The sequence below is a fragment of the Nuphar pumila genome, chromosome 6, assembly GCF_984573655.1.
Source record: "Nuphar pumila chromosome 6, dmNupPumi1.hap1.1, whole genome shotgun sequence".
NCBI classification, from domain to species: Eukaryota; Viridiplantae; Streptophyta; class Magnoliopsida; order Nymphaeales; family Nymphaeaceae; genus Nuphar; species Nuphar pumila.
Genome location: NC_143254.1, coordinates 5,632,290 through 5,650,481, shown reverse-complemented (window position 1 = coordinate 5,650,481; position 18,192 = coordinate 5,632,290). Strand labels below are relative to the sequence as shown.

The 18,192-nt window shown below is 35.0% G+C and overlaps 1 protein-coding gene across 1 annotated transcript in view; it reads right to left on the bottom strand.

The window, feature by feature from the left end:
* The window catches only part of LOC149833745 (DNA polymerase zeta processivity subunit-like), a 36,452-nt gene extending 18,529 nt beyond the window's left edge, over positions 1 to 17,923 (bottom strand). The window contains exons 1-5 of the mRNA XM_090010994.1: positions 17,903 to 17,923; positions 17,704 to 17,817; positions 14,455 to 14,540; positions 14,311 to 14,391; positions 14,111 to 14,223 (exon numbers count right to left, since the gene is read on the bottom strand). Coding sequence (XP_089867120.1) covers positions 14,111 to 14,223; positions 14,311 to 14,391; positions 14,455 to 14,500 — 240 coding nt within the window. The 5' untranslated portion in view covers positions 14,501 to 14,540; positions 17,704 to 17,817; positions 17,903 to 17,923. The remainder of the gene's footprint in view (positions 1 to 14,110; positions 14,224 to 14,310; positions 14,392 to 14,454; positions 14,541 to 17,703; positions 17,818 to 17,902) is intronic.
* Between the last annotated feature and the right edge of the window lie 269 nt (positions 17,924 to 18,192).

Here is an 18,192-nt window from a genome sequence, read left to right as displayed (position 1 = left end):
AAGATTGATGACGGGAAACCACTTGAAAATTCAACACCATACAAACAACTTTTCGGGACTCTGTCATATCTCTCAATTACGAGACCTGACATTGCGCATGCAGTTCGCACAACAAGCCAGTTTCAGAGTAGTTTTGTGTATTATTAGATATATCAAAACTTCTATTTTTATGACTTTTCTTATATGCTTCTTCTGTAAGAAAATGAGGACCTTTCACGAAAGCACAAATACTTATAATAGGGTGTCTATTGAAGACACTATAATCATAACTCACAAAAGGGCATAAATGAAATAATACAAAAGATAAAATAATAAACTTTATTTAATTCACATGAAATACATAAAAGCATTGTTACATTAAAGAGGGGGATCACCCTTATTTATACACAAAGTGAGAGGAAGAGAGAGGAGCTCTAAAGAGCTCCATAGAGTCCAACGACTCTAATTGTAGCCGTTGGACTTGTTAAAATTGTAATCTCATAGTTAATCTCATATGTAATATACCACTATCATATATAATCTTATATGTTTAGTTTAGTTTATCTTTTTAGTTTAGTTAGCTTTTCTTTTTAGTTTAGTTAGCTTTTTTTTTTCAGATTTGGACATGTAATAGGCTTTATGCCTTTTTGACTAAGTCAAAAAGCATAAAGCATCATTTCTTACTTTTTGGACATATAATAGGCTTTATGCCTTTTTGACTTAGTTTAAAAGCATAAAGCACTAAGAGAGTCGTTGGACTCCCAACGGCTCTAAATAGAGCCGTTGGGAGCCCAACGACTCCCTCTCCCTCTTCTTTATTACTTGTATAAATGTGGGGTCTCACCCCATTGTAAAGGTATCTTGTTGTGTGGGTTATATCTCACTTGAATGAAATTATATTTGCATTCTTTCTTGGGTGGTGTTTTTATGAATCCTATTGATTCTTGTGAGTGAGCTTTGCTTATGAACCTTTATGGTTTTTTTGGAAGATCTTTTGTGAGAATCATTTGAGGATTCAGATTGTGGGTTGCATCTTCTTACATGGTATCAGAATCGTTGGTTGAAGAGATCAAGCTAAGTTTTTTTGGTGTATCGGGAAGCGTGGCATTCGATATTTTGAAAGGAAGTAAAGTTCCCTTGAAGTTGTGAGCGTGTGAAAGTTTGGAGGAATACTTGTACTCACCGTTTGTGGTAGAGTATTCTCATCTTTATTTTTTTTCTTGCATTTGATCTTTTTTTTTCTCTTCTTTATCTTTTTCTTCCCAAAAATTGTAAAATGGAATGTCACCATTAAGCCCATCAAACTCACTGATTCCAATTATGTCACATGGGCTTCAATCATGAAGCATCTTATATGGGAAAAAGGATTATGGGGATTAATAGATGGGACCGATGTGGAACCTACCCTAATCCTTATTAAAGATGAAAGAGAAAAAGAAATATCTCTCACGGAGGTAGAAAGAATTAAAGCCATCTCCACTTACGAAAAAAATGGAATGAACGGAGAATGGGACATGCCAAGATCATGTCTTGGCTCATAACAAGTGTCGACATAAAGAAATGCTCAAGCCTTGCAAAGTTTGAGCATGCAAATGATGCATGGGATTACCTTAAGAGAATGTATTCTCTTAAAGATATTGCACATATGTACAATCTACAAATCAAAGTTAGAAATATGATTCAAGGAGACAAGAGTATTAGAGAATATTACAATGGTTTGTCGGAATTATGGGAAGAGTTAGCTCTTCTTAAACCAAAGTGGCATTGCCCACAAGATATAGAACTCAGCCAAAACCAAATAAATGCGAAATATTTTTTTCAATTTATTAGTGGATTAAGATCAGAGTTTGAATCCACCAAGTTTATTCTTCTCCACCGTGGAAATGTACCTTCAATAGAAGACACAATAGAAGAACTAAGTATGAAAGAAAATAGACTCAAGAGTAGAATTACTAAGTGTGATGATTACTCTGTTTTAGCCGTGTCAAAACCAGAAAATTATGTTAGAACTTACAAACCCCCTAACTATGGAAGGAGAAATGATAAAAGACAAGGGAATGACTTTTAGAAAAGAAAAATCATTTTTTATTATTGTCGGGAACCAGGACATGTGAAAACTCACTGTCCAAAATTGAAGAGACCTTATGAGAAAAAGGTTGCCTCAGTCGGACCTCCACAAGAGTCAAATGAATCTTCTATTGGAAGTATGTCCTTAGCACAATTGGTGGAAGCGCTTCAACCTCTACTCAAAGGAGCATCTTCATCTACTGAAGTCGCAGTCTCTTCAGTTAGCACTTTCGATCCAGGTAAATTTTTACGGCTTCTTGACTCAGGTGCTTCTTTACACATGACCCCAAATATTAATATGTTATCTGAAAGTCATAACTCAAAAGGGTCAAATGTTTTTATTGCTGATGGAACATCATTAGAAATCAAAGGGATAGGAAATTTTGAAAATATTTCTTAAAACTCAAAAAAAAAATTATTCCACAAATTAGGTATATTCCCAAATTAAACCTCAATCTTTTGTTTGTTTCTCAATTATTTGACCATGAATATAACGTTTCCTTCTCCTCTCGTGGTTGTCGGGTGCAGGATCACTAGTCAGGGAAGCTGATTGGGGAAGGTCATAGAAAAGGAGGCCTATACTACATGGATTTTTTGGAAATTCCCAAGAATACTTTATATTGTAATATTCAAAAAATGGACTTGGATCTATGGCATAGGAGACTTGGTCATTCTAGCATATCCAAGATTCATTTTCTTCCAAATATGAATTTTTTTTGTAATTCTAAGACATTCAAGTGTGAAAAGTGTATTCTTAAAAAAAAGAAGAGATTACCCTTTCAAGAAAGAAATTTTGTCTCTACTCAACTCTTGAGTTAGTATATTCGGATGTGTGGGGTCCTGCACCTGTCATATCAGAAGGAGGTTTTTCGTACTGTCATTTTTGTAGATGACTTTACAAGGCATACTTGGATTTATTTTCTCAAACATAAATTCGAAATATTTTTTTATTTTCAAATATTTCATAATATGGTCAAGAACCAATTTAAAAATGATATTTCAATTTTTCGCACTGATTCAAGGAAAAAATATATATCAAAAGAATTTTACGATTATTTAAATTTACATGGCATTACACATCAAAGATCATGCCTATATACTCCACAATAAAATGGTTTAGGAGAAAGAAAACATAGGCATATTATAAAAACAACAAGCAAGTACCAAAAAACTTTTGGGCCGAAGCTACTCTAACTGCAGTATATCTCATTAATAAAATGCCATCATCTTTGCTAAACAATATATCACCTGTGGAAAAACTTTTCAAACAAATTCCAGATTATTCAAGATTAAGGGTATTTGGTTGCAAATGTTTTGTTTTTTCTAACAAGAATGACAAACTTTTCCCTCATGTTATTCCATGTGCATTCCTTGGTTATGCAAACCGTCAAAAAGGTTATACATGCCTTGATCTCAAAACTAGAAAGTTATATGTATCACGAAATGTATCATTCTTAGAAAACGAGAGTTATTTTGAAATTAAGAATTTTAGAGAAGTAGATGAATACTCTTTCTTATTGGACTTAGTTCCAAAGATTAATGAAGGTGAAGTTGATCAAGAAGATCAAAATGATATTGTAAGCACCAAACCATCTCATAATAACCCAGATTGTATTCAATATTTCAGACGAGGTAATCTAGAGCAACCTTGTGCTCTAGAAAAATATTCTAAAATATAGGATCAAATAGAAACAAGAAAATCTTCTAGGGTGTCAAAAGTGCCCAAAAAAATTATATCATATGAGTCTTTTTCCCCAAAACATCAAGCATATATTGCCTTATTACATTCATACATAAAACCTTCTAATTATGATTCAGCAAAAGAACAATCAGAATGGGTCGAAGCCACGACAGCAGAGTTAAATGCCTTAGAAAAGGCAAATACATAGACTGTTTAAGATATTCTACTAGGAAAAAAGCCCATAGGATGTCGATGGGTATACAAAGTTAAAACCAAGAGCGATGACACTCTTGAAAGGTTTAAAGTCCGACTAGTTGCCAAAGGCTATTCCCAAGAGTATGAAATAGACTATGAAGAGACTTTTGCACCAGTCGCTAGAATGACCACTGTAAGAACCTTAATAGCTCTTGCCTTGATAAAGAAATGGCATATTTTTCATATGGATGTCAAAAATGCATTTCTCAATGGGAGCCTAGCGTAAGAAGTGTATATGGAACCACCACCTGGTATTAAGATTCCTCAAGGAAAAGACCTTCGTTTACATAAAGCTTTGTATGGTCTTAAGCAAGCCCCAAAGGCTTTGTATGATAAATTCAGTCAAGTCATGCTTGATTTTGGTTTTCAATTTTGTCTTACTGACACAACTTTGTTTATTAAGAAATCTAATGCAGGTATTATTATTATTCTTCTCTATTTGGACAACATGATCATCACTGGAAGTGATAAACAGGGAGTTGACAATATCAAAAAATTTCTTAGAGATAACTTTGAAATGAGTGATTTAAGATTTTAAAAAAAAAATCTTGGTATCGAAGTGTTTATTCTCCTAAAGGTTATTTACTAACTCAATCCAAATTTGCTCTTGATATTGTTGACAGGTCAGGAATCACAGATGAAAAACATGTTGATACTCCTAAAGTTGTGAATATTAAAATGAATATTAATGATGGAGAACCACTTGAGAACCCAACACCTTACAAACAACTTATTGGGGCATTATCTTACCTCTCAATCACAAGACCTAACATTGCACATGTTGTCCACAAAGCAAGTCAATTCCAACATGCTCCTACCACAGTCCATATGAGAGCTGTGTTACGCATTATTAGATATCTTAAAACTTTCATCTTTCGAGGACTTTTCTTGTCTGCTTCTTCCTTATTAGAATTAATTGCTTATACTGATGCAGATTGGGGAGGTGATCCTAATGATCGGCAATCAACTACTGGACTTTGTGTGTTTTTAGGAGAATCATTGATTTCTTGGAGATGCAAGAAGCAACAAAAGGTCTCGCTTTCATCAATTGAAGTCGAGTACAGAGCCATGGCTACAACCACCATGGAAGTAGTCTGGTTAAGGCGATTACTTCAAGATATGGGTGTTATGAGTACGGGAGCATCACAACTATGCTACGACAATAAAAGTTCTATTTACATTGCTAGCAACCGGACATTCCATGAAAGGACTAAGCATATCGAGATGAATTATCACTATGTACGAGAGGAATTTCTACACGGCACCATTGATCTTTCATATATCTCATCAGAATATCAGCTGGCAGACTTCTTTACTAAACATCTCGCTGCTCTCCGATTTCATTTTCTCTTAGACAAACTTTCGGTTGTTCAACCATAAGTTTGAGGGGGAGTGTTAAAATTGTAATCTCATAGCTAATCTCATATGTAATATATCACTATCATATGTAATCTTATTTGTTTAGTTTAGTTTATCTTTTCAGTTTAGTTAGCTTTTCTTTTTTCAGTTTTGGACATATAATAGGCTTTATGCATTTTTGACTAAGTTAAAAAGCATAAAGCATCATTTCTTACTTTTTGGACATATAATAGGTTTTATGCCTTTTGACTTAGTCAAAAAGCATAAAGCACTAAGAGAGTCGTTGGACTCCCAACGACTCTTAATAGAGCCGTTGGGAGCCCAACGACTCCCTCTCCCTCTTCTTTATTACTTGTATAAATGTGGGGTCTCACCCCATTGTAAAGGTATCTTGTTGTGTGGGTTATATCCCACTTGAATGAAATTATATTTGCATTCTTTCTTGGGTGGTCTTTTTATGAATCCTATTGATTCTTGCGAGTGAGCTTTGCTTATGAACCTTTATGGTTTTTTTGGAAGATCTTTTGTGAGAATCATTTGAGGATTCGGATTGTGGGTTGCATCTTCTTACAGGACTAGCTCCAACAGCTACACCAACTAGTCAAGATCTAGTTGGATCTTGACTAGTTTAAGGTCTAGTTCAAATTGAACTAGATAAAAATAAAAATAAAAATAAAATAAATAAATATATTATATTATATATTATACTATATATATATAGTTACATGGATGAGTACACTTTTTAATACTCCCCCTCAAACTTACAATACAATGAGCGAAAGTTTGTTTAAGAAGAAATGATATCTAGAAGCAGCCAGAGGTTTGGTGAAGAAATATGTTAGTTGGTATTCTGATGTAACATATGGCAGATCAATGGTTTCATGTAGATACTCCTCTCTGACATAGTGAAAATCTATTTCAATATGTTTGATGCGTTCATGAAATGTTTGGTTGCTGGTAATATAGATCGCACTCTTGTTGTCACAGCACATGCGTGAAGCGTGTGTCACTTCAACTACCATGTCAGTCAGCAGTCTTCTGAGCCAAACTACCTCCATTGTTGTGGTAGCCATGACTTTGTATTCAGCTTCGATGGACGAAAGAAAGACCTGCTGCTTTTTGCACTGCCACGAAATCAAAAATTTACTTAAGAAAACACAAAAACCAATGGTTGAGTGTCTATTATTGAGATCACCTCCCCAGTCAACATCAGTATAAGCAATTAAATCTAATGAAGATAAAGCCGACAAAAAGATGTCTCGTGAAAGGGAAGACTTGATGTATCTAATAATACGCAAAATTGCTCCCATGTGAACAGAAGTGGGAGCGTGCTGAAACTGACTAACTTTGTGTACAGTGTGTGCTATATCAGGTCTAGTAATGGAGATATAGAAAAGTGCTCCAATAAGTTGTCTATAAGGAGTGGGATCATCAAGAGGTTCTCCATCATCGATTCTCATTTTAATATTGACAACTTGTGGAGTATTCACTCTGTTATCATCTGTAATTTCAAACCTGGAAACAATATCAAAAGCAAAGTTAGACCGAGATAATAAATAACCTCGAGGGCAATAAGAAACTTCAATTCCTAAAAAATATCTCAATAAACCTAAATCAATCATTTCAAAATAATTTTTAAGAAGCTTTTTAATATTTTCAACTCCTTGTTTGTCGCCTCCAGTGATGATCATGTCATCCACATAAAGAAGAAGAAGAATCATCTCTGCATCAGAAATCTTAATAAACAAAGAGTGTCAGTCAGCCAAGTTCTGAATCCAATATCAAGCATAACATAACTAAACCTGTCATACCAGGCTTTTGGTGATTGTTTAAGACCATAAGGAGCTTTTTCTAAACGAAGAGTTTTACCCTTAAGAATACTAATACCAAGAGGTGCTTCCATATAAACTTTTTCAACTAAGATTTCATTGAGAAAAGTATTTTTGACATCCATTTGAAATATGAGTCATTTTCTAATAGATGTCAAGGCTATCAGTGTCCTGACTGTGGTCATCCGAGCAACTGAAGCAAAAGTTTCTTCGTAATCGATGTCATACTCTTAGGAATACTCCTTGGTCACTAATCGGGCTTTATATCTTTTAAGAGTTTTGTCAATCTTAGTTTTAACTTTATAAACCCACCTACAGCCTATAGGTTTATTTCCTTATGAAATATCTTGAATGGTCCAAGTCTTAGCCCTTTCTAATGCTTCTAATTTTGCTTTCATGACTTCTACCCACTTTGTATGGTTTTTGGCTTGAGTATAGGATAAAGGTTCTATATACAAGTGAATTAATGCAATAAATGTCTTATATGTGGGTGAAAAAAGATTTATAAGACACAAATTTTTCGGGAGGCTTAGAGACTCTAGATGACCTTCTGGTTTGTGCTTCGAAATATTTTTCTAATGCGCAGAAGATTGGATTCACTACGTTTGAAGTATTGTAAATTGTTGTCCCTATGGGTTTGCTATTCATTAGTAACATTATGTTCAGAATCAACAATACCTTGACCATCGTTTAGGTCGTATTCATAGTCACATCCATCAGATTTTGAAGTTAAATCCATCAAAAAGAAATATTCAGTTACTTCCTTGGTCTTTTCAAAATAAAAAAAAACTTTATTTTTCCAAGAAGGATACATTTCTTGATACATACAATTTTTCATTTTTGAAATCATAACATCTATAGCAGCACAAGGAATGGCACGGGGAGAGAGTTTATCATTTTTTGTTGGTGAAGACAAAACATTTGCATCAAAAAACTTTTAATCTGGAGTAATCAGGAGATAACTTGACAAGTTTTTCAATTGAAGTTATATTTTTTAAAGAAAAAGATGGCATTCGATTAATGAGATAGGTAGCAGTTAGGGTTGCTTCTGCCCAAAACTCTTTTGGAATTTGGTTTTCTATCAATAAAGTCTTAGTGGTTTCCATAATGTGCCGGTGTTTTCATTCGACCAAACCATTTTGTTGAGGTGTGTGTGGGCAAGATCTTTGTTGTGTAATGCCATGAAAATTGAGATAGTCTTTAAATTCTTTTAACAAAAATCCTCTCCTTGAATCAGTGCGAAAAATGAAAATATCATTTTGAAATTTATTTTTAGGCATTTTATGAAATGTTTGAAAATGCGAAAAGACCTCTGATTTATGTTTAAGAAAGTAGATCCAAGTATGTCTAGAGAAGTCATCAACAAAAATTACATAATAAGCATATTCGCCTTTTGATATGACCGGTGCGGTACCCCAAACGTCCGAATGTATTAACTCAAGTGGTCTAGATGAATCAAAAGTTCTATCATGAAATAGTAATCTTTTCATTTTACCAAAAATACAATTTTTACAAGCAAAACTTTCATAATTACAAAAAAAAAAATTAACTTGGAAAGTGTTGGATTTTGGATATATGAATATGGCCAAGTCTTTTGTCCCATAGATCCAAATCCAATTTCTGAACATTATAACAAAAGGCATTCTTTGGTAATTCCAAAAAATCCACAGTGGAGTCATTCTTTATGGCCTTCCCCAATCAACTTCCCTGACTGACGATCCTGTACCCAACAACTATGAGAAGAGAAGGAGATGATACACCCATAATCAGATATTTGAGAAACATATAAAAGGTTTAGATTTAGTTTGGGAATATATCTAACTTCTGGAATAAAGAAATTTTTTTATTTTTAAAGGTTTTCAAATTTTCCTATCCCTTTTATTTCAAGAGATGTACCATCAACTGTGAAAACTTTTGACATACTTGAGTTATTGTTAAGACATTAGAACAAACTATTGATATTTGAGGTCATATGAAGAGAAGCACCAGAGTCAAGGAGCCAAAAAAAGTTACCGAAATCAGAGAAGGATGAGATTGTTGCTCCGGTTGAGGCTTCAGTTGAGGAGGATGCTCCTTTAAGAAGAGGTTGAAGGATTTTCATTAATTGTGTCATAGATACATGTGCATCTTGATTGATTTGATCTTTTGATTCTTGTGATGAATAAACGGATGCAACTTTTTTTTTTCTCTTCTCTTTAATTTAGAACATTGAGGCCTATTGTGCCCTAATTCATGACAATGGTGACAAATGACTTTTCTTTTATCATAATCATTGTTTTGTCTATTAAAATGAGGCGGCCTATACGTATGCATATAATTTATAAATCTAGATACGGCTAGAATGAAATCTTCTTCATTCTTTGAAGTATTCTTCTTGAGTCTATTTTCCTCCATAGTTAGTTCCTCAATAGTGTCAATAATAGAGAGAACTTTTCCCCTATGTAAAAGAGCCGATTTGGTTTTTTCAAATTCTGGCTTCAAACCATTTATAAATAGGTAAAAATGTTCTACATCGAATTATTTTTTTGCGAAGCTCGGTATCTTCGGGACAATGTCACTTTGGCTCAAGAAGAGCCAACTTTTTCCAAAGTTCGGACAACTCATTATAATATTCTCTAATACTTTTATCCTTTTGAGTCAAAGTCTGAACTTTATCTTGCAAATTGCGCACATGTGAAATGTCTTTAAGGGAATATATATTTCTAAAGTATTCCCAAGCCTTATTGGCATGCTCGAATTTGGCTAGACTAGAGCATTTCTTGATGTCAACGCTATTAATTAACCATGACATAATTTTGGCATGCCCTATCCTCCATTCTTTCCACTTTTTCTCATAAGTGGCCAATACCTTATTTTTCTCTCCTTCCATGAGAGGCACCTCTTTCTTATTTTCAATTTTTGCAAGAATTAGTTTTTGTTCTGAATCAGAACCATCTACTATTCCCCACAACCCTTTTCCCCAAACATAATGTTTTATGATTGAAGCCCACATCACATAATTGGTATCATTTAGTTTCATGGGCATGATGCTGACTTTATCTTTGTCATCCATTTTTACAAGGGTGAAGAAGAAAGAGCAATGATAAGAGAGAAAGGAGAAAAGAAAAAAGAAAAAAAAGGAAAGGACAAGAGAACAATCTCGATCTTTGTGTAGCCAATGATCCTCTACATGTCTTCTTTCTTCAACTATGATGGCACAAAAGGCACTTGAATCGTGAACAAGAAGATGAATTAACATTCATGAAGGCACAGAAAATGAGGTGGAAACTTTCCAAGATCTAGAAGCTTTAAGTTTTGATACCATGTAAGGAAATGAAGATCCTCCACGAAAGCACAAATGTTTGTAATAGGTGTCTATTGAAGACACTACAATCATAACCCACAAAAGGACATAAATGAAAAAACACAAAAGATAAAATAATAAACTTTATTTCATTCACATGAAATGCATAAAAGCATTGTTACATTGGAGAGGGGGATCACCCTTTATTTATACACAAAGTGAGAGGAAGAGAGAGAAGCTCTAAAGAGCTCCATAGAGTCCAACGGCTCTAATTGTAGTTGTTGGACTAGCTCCAACGGCTACACCAACTAGTCAAGAACTAGTTGGATCTTGACTAGTTTAAGGTCTAGATCAAATTGAACTAGACAAAAATAAAAATACAAAAAAAAGAAAATAAATAAATAAAAAATAAAAACAAAATAAATAAATATATTATATTATATATAGTTACATGGATGAGTACACTTTTTAACATCTTCCTCCTTAGATTTAATTGTTTATACTGATGTTGATTGGGAGGTGATCCAAATAACCGACACTCAACCACTGGTTTTTGTGTGTTTTTAGGTGACTCGTTGATTTCCTAGAGGTGTAAGAAGCAACAAAAAGTTTCTCTTTAACTAAAGCAGAATATCGAGTCATAGCTACAACTCTAAGTCACAGGGACTCGGCAAAGTAGGTGCCACACCTGCGTCGACGCGACGCGACGCGGGTGCGGCACCGGGTGCGGTCAACATAACCCTGGGTGCGGTCAACGCACCCAGGGTCATTTAGGTCCAATTTTTAGACTCTTTTTTTCGCCCGATGAAAAGCGAGTGAGAGAAGAAGGATTAGGGCAAAATCCTCGTGAAGCCTGAAGTCGATGCCGACGATCTCCGGCCGCTCCTCCTCAGTTCTCAGGTATGTTTCCTTCTGACTTGCTCTCTCTCTCACTCACGGTCTCTCTTCTCTATGTCACTCTCACTGTCTCTCTCATAGTCTCTCTTCTCTCCGTCACTCTCACTGTCTCTTGCTCGTCGTCACTCTCACTGTCTCTCTTCTCTCTGATTGTATTATATGTGGGTCATTAGCATCTAGGGTTTTTAACTTTTTATTGATAGGCTTTTTGGTCATTTCAAAATTTTTTCAATAATATTATTTGGTGGTTTTGGGCATTCTGAAATTTTCTCAATAATGTTATTTGGGGAGTTTGGGCATTCCGAAAGTTTTTGATGAATTGATGATGCTATAGAGGTATATAGTTAATGAAATTTGTATTTATTTTTTGGGGATCTTTGACTATTTGATTTTGGGGCTTTTGATTCTATGCTAAAATGGGTTTTGTGGAGCTTCTTGATTTTTTATTTCGTTTACAATCTATTTTATTAGTTGCTTATGCTTGATGACTTAAGGTCAAATGTTACTTTCATCTTTTTTGAAAAGTCGTTCTATCAACCATTGCTTAAAATGTGTTGCTATGTTATGGGCATGTAATGGGTTTAATTTATTTGTTTTGGGATTGATTCATTATCTAAGTTCAGTTCATAGGATTATAAGATCTACCAAGTTACAGAAGTTATTGATTTGTCAATATTTTAAGGTGCAGTTGCTCACTTTCCTGTCTCAAGAAACGCAAGGTATTCTCTTCATTCAAGTTCTTTTGATGGTTGCTCTTCGTACAGGTGTATGCTTATATGTGTTTGTACTCGATTTTAGTTTTTGTTGCATGGTCATAATTTTGCTGCAGTTCGTTTCATAACTCATTTAATGACACATGTTGCAGAAGGTTTAATGATAGAAATATGAAGTTACATCGAATCACTCAAGCATGTATATGTTCATATAACCTGGTTAATATACCCCTGTTTTGACCAGTCCAAGACATATAGTTGACTAAGAAAATGGTCTATCTGACTATGCCATGACTATGCCAACCTTGAAACAGTCAAGGTTTCTCTTTATATATATATATATATAGTGTTACTGCTAACTATTAAAACTTCAAAATTATATATATATATATATATAATTTTTTTTTTACATTTTTGCCCCTGCCGCACCCCCACACCTTAGGTTTTTGAAAGTGCCGCACCCGCACCCATGTGACATAGCTACAACTACTATGGAGGTGATCTGGCTAAGGAGATTGTTGGCTGACATGGGCGTTTAGAGTAAAGGAGCATCACGACTATGTTGTGACAACAAAAGTTTCATCTACATTGCAAGCAACCGAACCTTACACAAACGAACCAAACACATTGAGATGGACTGTCACTATGCTCGAGAGGAATTCCTACATGACACTATTATTTTTTTTTATGTTACTTCAGAATATCAACTGGTGGATTTCTTCACCAAACCTCTCGCTGCTCCTAGATTCCACTTTCTCTTGGATAAATTTTCGATTATCCAACCGTAAGTTTGAGGGGGAGTGTTAAAAATAAATGTGCATATATATATTTATATGTATATATATATAAGAACTGAATATATTAGGCCCCATTTCTCGTTATGCCCCATTTTTCCCTATAGGTTTTAAGTGTTTTATGATAGATCTGAACTCTTAGATGTGTTTAACATGACCGGTTTAGTGAGAATAGACTCTTGGATCATGTTTTTTCGACAAAAAGACATGATCTTATGACACAGAAAAAACTTTTATGACAGAAAAAACTGGTACCTTCATAGCCATTGATTTTGGATCACAGGAAAAACCTGTATAGAGGTCAGATTTTGGCAATCCAAAAGTTGGTTCTCACTAAACAAAACCTATAGATCACATCTACGGTGTTAGACGTGAGAAAAAATACTTCAAATTATGATTTTTGAAGGGGCCTAATGAGACCTAACGAAAAAGGGGACCTAAGGAACGCATTACTTTATATATTATATATATAGTCATATGTAATATAACAACTAGGATTAGATTTTCTAGTTTTTGTTTTTTTGGTTTTGAGCTAGTCAACATAAGGAGCTCTTGGGGCCCCAACGACTCTCTATGAGTCTCCTCTTTGTGTATAAATATGGGGCAAAGCCCTTCTACAATATATGCCTTCTTGCATAGATTTGATCAATAAAATATTATTTTATTTCTTGTGTTTTGCCCTTTAGTGAGTGTTTGTGTGTGAGCCCATTTTGTGGCTTGTGTATTCTTTTGGTGCTTTGGTGGATCTCTTTGAGTGTCCACTCTTGATGTTTCGGTGAATATATTTTGGAGGACCTTGTTTCCTGACATGGCAGACCTGCCAATGCTCTTATTCCAAATACCAAAGACAAAGCAAATTTATGCTACATTATTTCAATTTTACATGCCAAAAATCATATAGGGATGATAATACCAGAGCACATAAACAACCCACTACGTACTCCAAAGACAAAACGAACCTATTCTACATCTTTCAATTTTATATACCTATGATCAATATAAAGAATTTAGAACAGCTAACACCTGAACTCCATGAGGCGAAAAAATATCTCAGATTGCGCATTCATATATTGTGAGTTTGCATCTTTGTCTTACACACATAAATGGTGAGAGAGAGAAATTGACGAGTCAATCTCCAAATCTTATAAAAATGGTATCAAGAAATAAGAAAATGTTTTAAAAGCAAAACATAATCAGTATGATGATGTTAGTCTAAGGAAAGAGCAGTTTTCACTCAAAGTAGTTGAAAGCACCTTGCATAGAAAAGGCTGTAGGCATGACACTACAGAATGGATGTAATCACGAAGTTGAGGATGATGAGCCCTCTGCACAACAATGTTCATGTAACGATGCCTCTCAAATGCACCTGCATAAAAATTGCTGCAAGCTTAAGCTGGTTTCCATGAAAACGTTACATAGGAAAAAGGACCAAAAGATGTGAGAAAAGTAATACCAGAAGGATATATCCCTTTAAGAAAGACAATGGAGTTTATAGCAACTTCTAAAAATTCGACCAGGATTTGTGTGATCTCACCTGCAATGAGTTCCAGCTATCAATCCATAGTTCATCAAGAAGAATGAAGTGGAAAGAACAGACCTTGCTGAGACTGGTTTTTATGGTCCATTACAAATGATGTTATCATTCAACAACATCCAGCCAAGTTGAACTACTTCTATCTTTATCTGTAATGATAATAACAACAGTCAAAAAGCTACAATCATAAAAGAAAACAGAACTGTGGAAACCTTTTTTCTCCTTTTCCTATTTCTAGAGGAAACATAGACAAACAATTCCCTAACTGGAAAACACACAGAGGAACAAATTGACATATGGGCCAAGCAGGTAAGTGGAGATTGTGTGTCAACAAAACTGCAGAAGAAACCAACCACTCCCCTTATGGTGAGGGCACTCCTCCAAAAGAGTGTGCTCCAACTGGTTCCCAGTCACCTCAAGGAAGGAAAGCAGAAGAAAGGAACCTACCTTGCCATGGCCAATGATCAACAAAGTGTTCTTGCCATCTAATACACTAGTGCATAATGCTGGTCCACACACACAAATGCAGACTTCATATATAGCTAGAGAATCAACCTTATTTTGTTGGTTGTTTGAATGACAAAGTGCACTACTTAGATTTTCAATCAACAAAACATATTGTGTCACCATCCATTGATTGACAAGCAAATATAATATTTAATTTTTTACTTAAAGACCATGTCTCTCTCTCAGCACTGACAGAGCCACCAGCATCCCCTCTTTGTTTCCATTTCATAGTTGGAAGTCCTTTATAAGTATGATTTTTGTATAGTATTGATTTTTAGCAAATACAATATTTAACAATTACTTAAAGACCATCCCTCTCTTTTAGAGCCAAGTGTTGGATTCGTAGAAGAAAATCTTATTTCAAATAGGTAAGTTTCCAAAAAACCCTTCCTATCCCTCTCCTGCTATGTAGAATGGAAAAACATGAAAACTAAAAATTTTGGTTTCGATATGAGCTCAACACAAGGATGGAAGTTCTGTCAAGCTAACTGAGTGAAGCTCAAAGAAAATTCTATGAGTGCAAGATCCCTTCAAGCTATCCCAAGCCTAACAGGGTACTGGTCAGCTCAACTTGTTCACGTCCTCTAATGAGAATGAATGATCCACATCATCCAGAAAGGAAAATGGTACCACATAGTGATGAATATATTGTGAAGGATATCCTAAATAAAGTACAAGCATATTTTACTCATCCACTACCTGAATGATTAAAGCCCATCTCTTGAAATTGGGAGTAAAGCATATGATTGATTATGAAGAGACAATTCATCTTTGCTGCAAAGAGAAATATTCTGTAATTACTAAACTTTCCACCAAGAAATAAACCTTGTCACCAGTGGTACAAGAGTCAAAAACAAATTTACAACACGTGAGTTGTAACAACGTAATGACCAACAGAATCAGAATGAGAAGAATTCAAGGTATATATGCAAGTTGGAGAAGTAGCTTATTTTTATGGCTCAAAACAAGCTCCAAAAAAATGCTTTTGAAAATTAAAATCGTTGTCGGCCTATTAACAGCATGCATTAAAAGCTTAATTGAAGTTTTTTTTTTGTTTTTTTTTTATGATTAGAAGCATAACCTGATTACAAAGTCGGTCATATATTCATATATCATTAAAGAAATATCCCAAAAATATTTAAGGGTTTTGCGAACATGACTCATCTTTTTTATGATGCAGATGTACAGATGTAGAAGCTTAAATATTCCCTTGATTTAAATTTGAGGAAGGTGCTCAAGTGCCCTCTATATGCTAAGATGCAACTTTGAAAACATTTAAGCAGACAAATAGCAGAATCCTTTATTTGGCAGTAGTGGCTCAAGAGTTAGATGAATATGCTGATGGATGACAATCTACAACAAGGAGAAGATTGAACCAGACACATTCCCAATACAATTTTAGGTTGAAAAAAATATTTTATTTCTTGGTTCTGTAGAAGACCAAATATGCCTTTTGTCAAGAAAAAACAGAACATCAAGCCGCTCAAGGTTGCTGGATAATGTGGCTGGCTTGACAGCCTAGAAAAGATAGAGTAATATTATCTAGTTGGAAGGTACACTAAATCCAATTTGTGGAAATGTCATTTTTTATTCAAGAGCATAACAGATGGAAATGCATAGCCATTACTTCCTATAGAAAGTGATTACTAGAGAAACTGAAGTCATCAATAATTTCCCATAGCCCAGAATGAGCAATTCTCAGGCACAATTTGGGGTTCATAACAGGGCCTGCATTGAGGGGTATTAACACTGAGTACAGAACCCAATGCCTTTTGTACAAGAAGATATGTTCCCGTTAAGTAATTTTTAAATCAATGAAGTCCGACTCATGTGCTTAGAAAATGCTGTACGGAGAAAAAATATGTCTTCCTCTATCATCACCATATCTCGAACAGAGAATTTAATGGAATGAGAACCAGAAAAGCAACTAATGGTTTACAACCAAGAAGAATGCACCGCACAGCCAATCAGAAAGAGATGCTTCTCTTAAAAGTTAGTCCAAATAATGCATGTCAATAGATCAAACGTGCAAATAGATCAGTATACTTGAAGACGTATAAGGTGCAACAGAGCAGTCTCTGTAGCAAACAAAATCAAACAGAAGAAACAGTATAATAGTTAGAGTAGAATAATCTCTCGTTCGGCCAAGCATGTCATTACATTATCAGAGCAGCACAACACAAACAGATAATCTTAGAACATGTTTCACACTAGGGGTCAACAATATTTGTTTCCAGCCACCCAATTAAGAAATTAAAAAGAAAAACAATAGTGAATGTTTCAAATCTTCCAAAATGCACACCAAAAAATTGGAGACTTTAGTAACAAAGACCCAGAATTCCCACAATACGTGCGCAATTATGCTCGAGGTACCACCAAAACACACTCCTACTTGTTATTCAAGTGCAACAAAACCCCATCAGTTTTCAACCCAAAAAGAATGAAAATTTAAGCATGTTCCAAAACACTCAAGTGAAGGGAAAAAAACCCTTAAGACCAAAAACCGAAATCGTGCACTTCAGTGAGTCCCACCGTTATAGAAACATGGCACGTACAATTAATTGTTGTGCAAGGAAAGCAGGAGAGGATAAAGTAACCATCAAACGGACCATGACCCAATAAGAAAACAACTCATTTTATCAAGCTATTTCAGTACAATCTGCAAAACGAAGATCATTCTGGCAGGGAACACATGAAAAAGAAGAGCAAGAAGTAGAAGAAACAAATGAAGCATTTGAAAGAATGGTTTTTTCCTTCAAACACATTCGCTTATTCCTCTTACTCCATTTAATCAATGGTCCATACCAACGAGGAGTTGGAATTGCTCTGAAGCTACAGCTATGGAAGACCACATGAGATTGAGAACCCCGACCTTCAGACACCCTTGAGATCAACGATTGTTGGTTGAAGAGAAAACTCCTATGATTCGAACGAGCACACCAATTTTGAGATACCAACAAAGATACCGGAAAGAATGAAAGGAAGAGAACTCACAAAAACACACCTTTCCTGCAACCAACCTGCTCCATCCCTATTTTCATTTCTGCATTGGCTCTTTCGTTGGATGTAAACGGTTAGGATTCAGTTCGGATATCCGACCCAATCCGAATCCGTTTAGGATTCGGTGGCCAAAATGAGAACCGATTCAGTGTCAAGTTTTTGCATCGGAATCCAACGAAAATCCAAATCCGAATACATATATAAATGTCGGATAATAAGCAAGTCAGATACGGATTAGGTTTTTGCTATTTCCCGTCTGGCTCTGAATCCGGATCCTGATCCGATTGTGCTAGA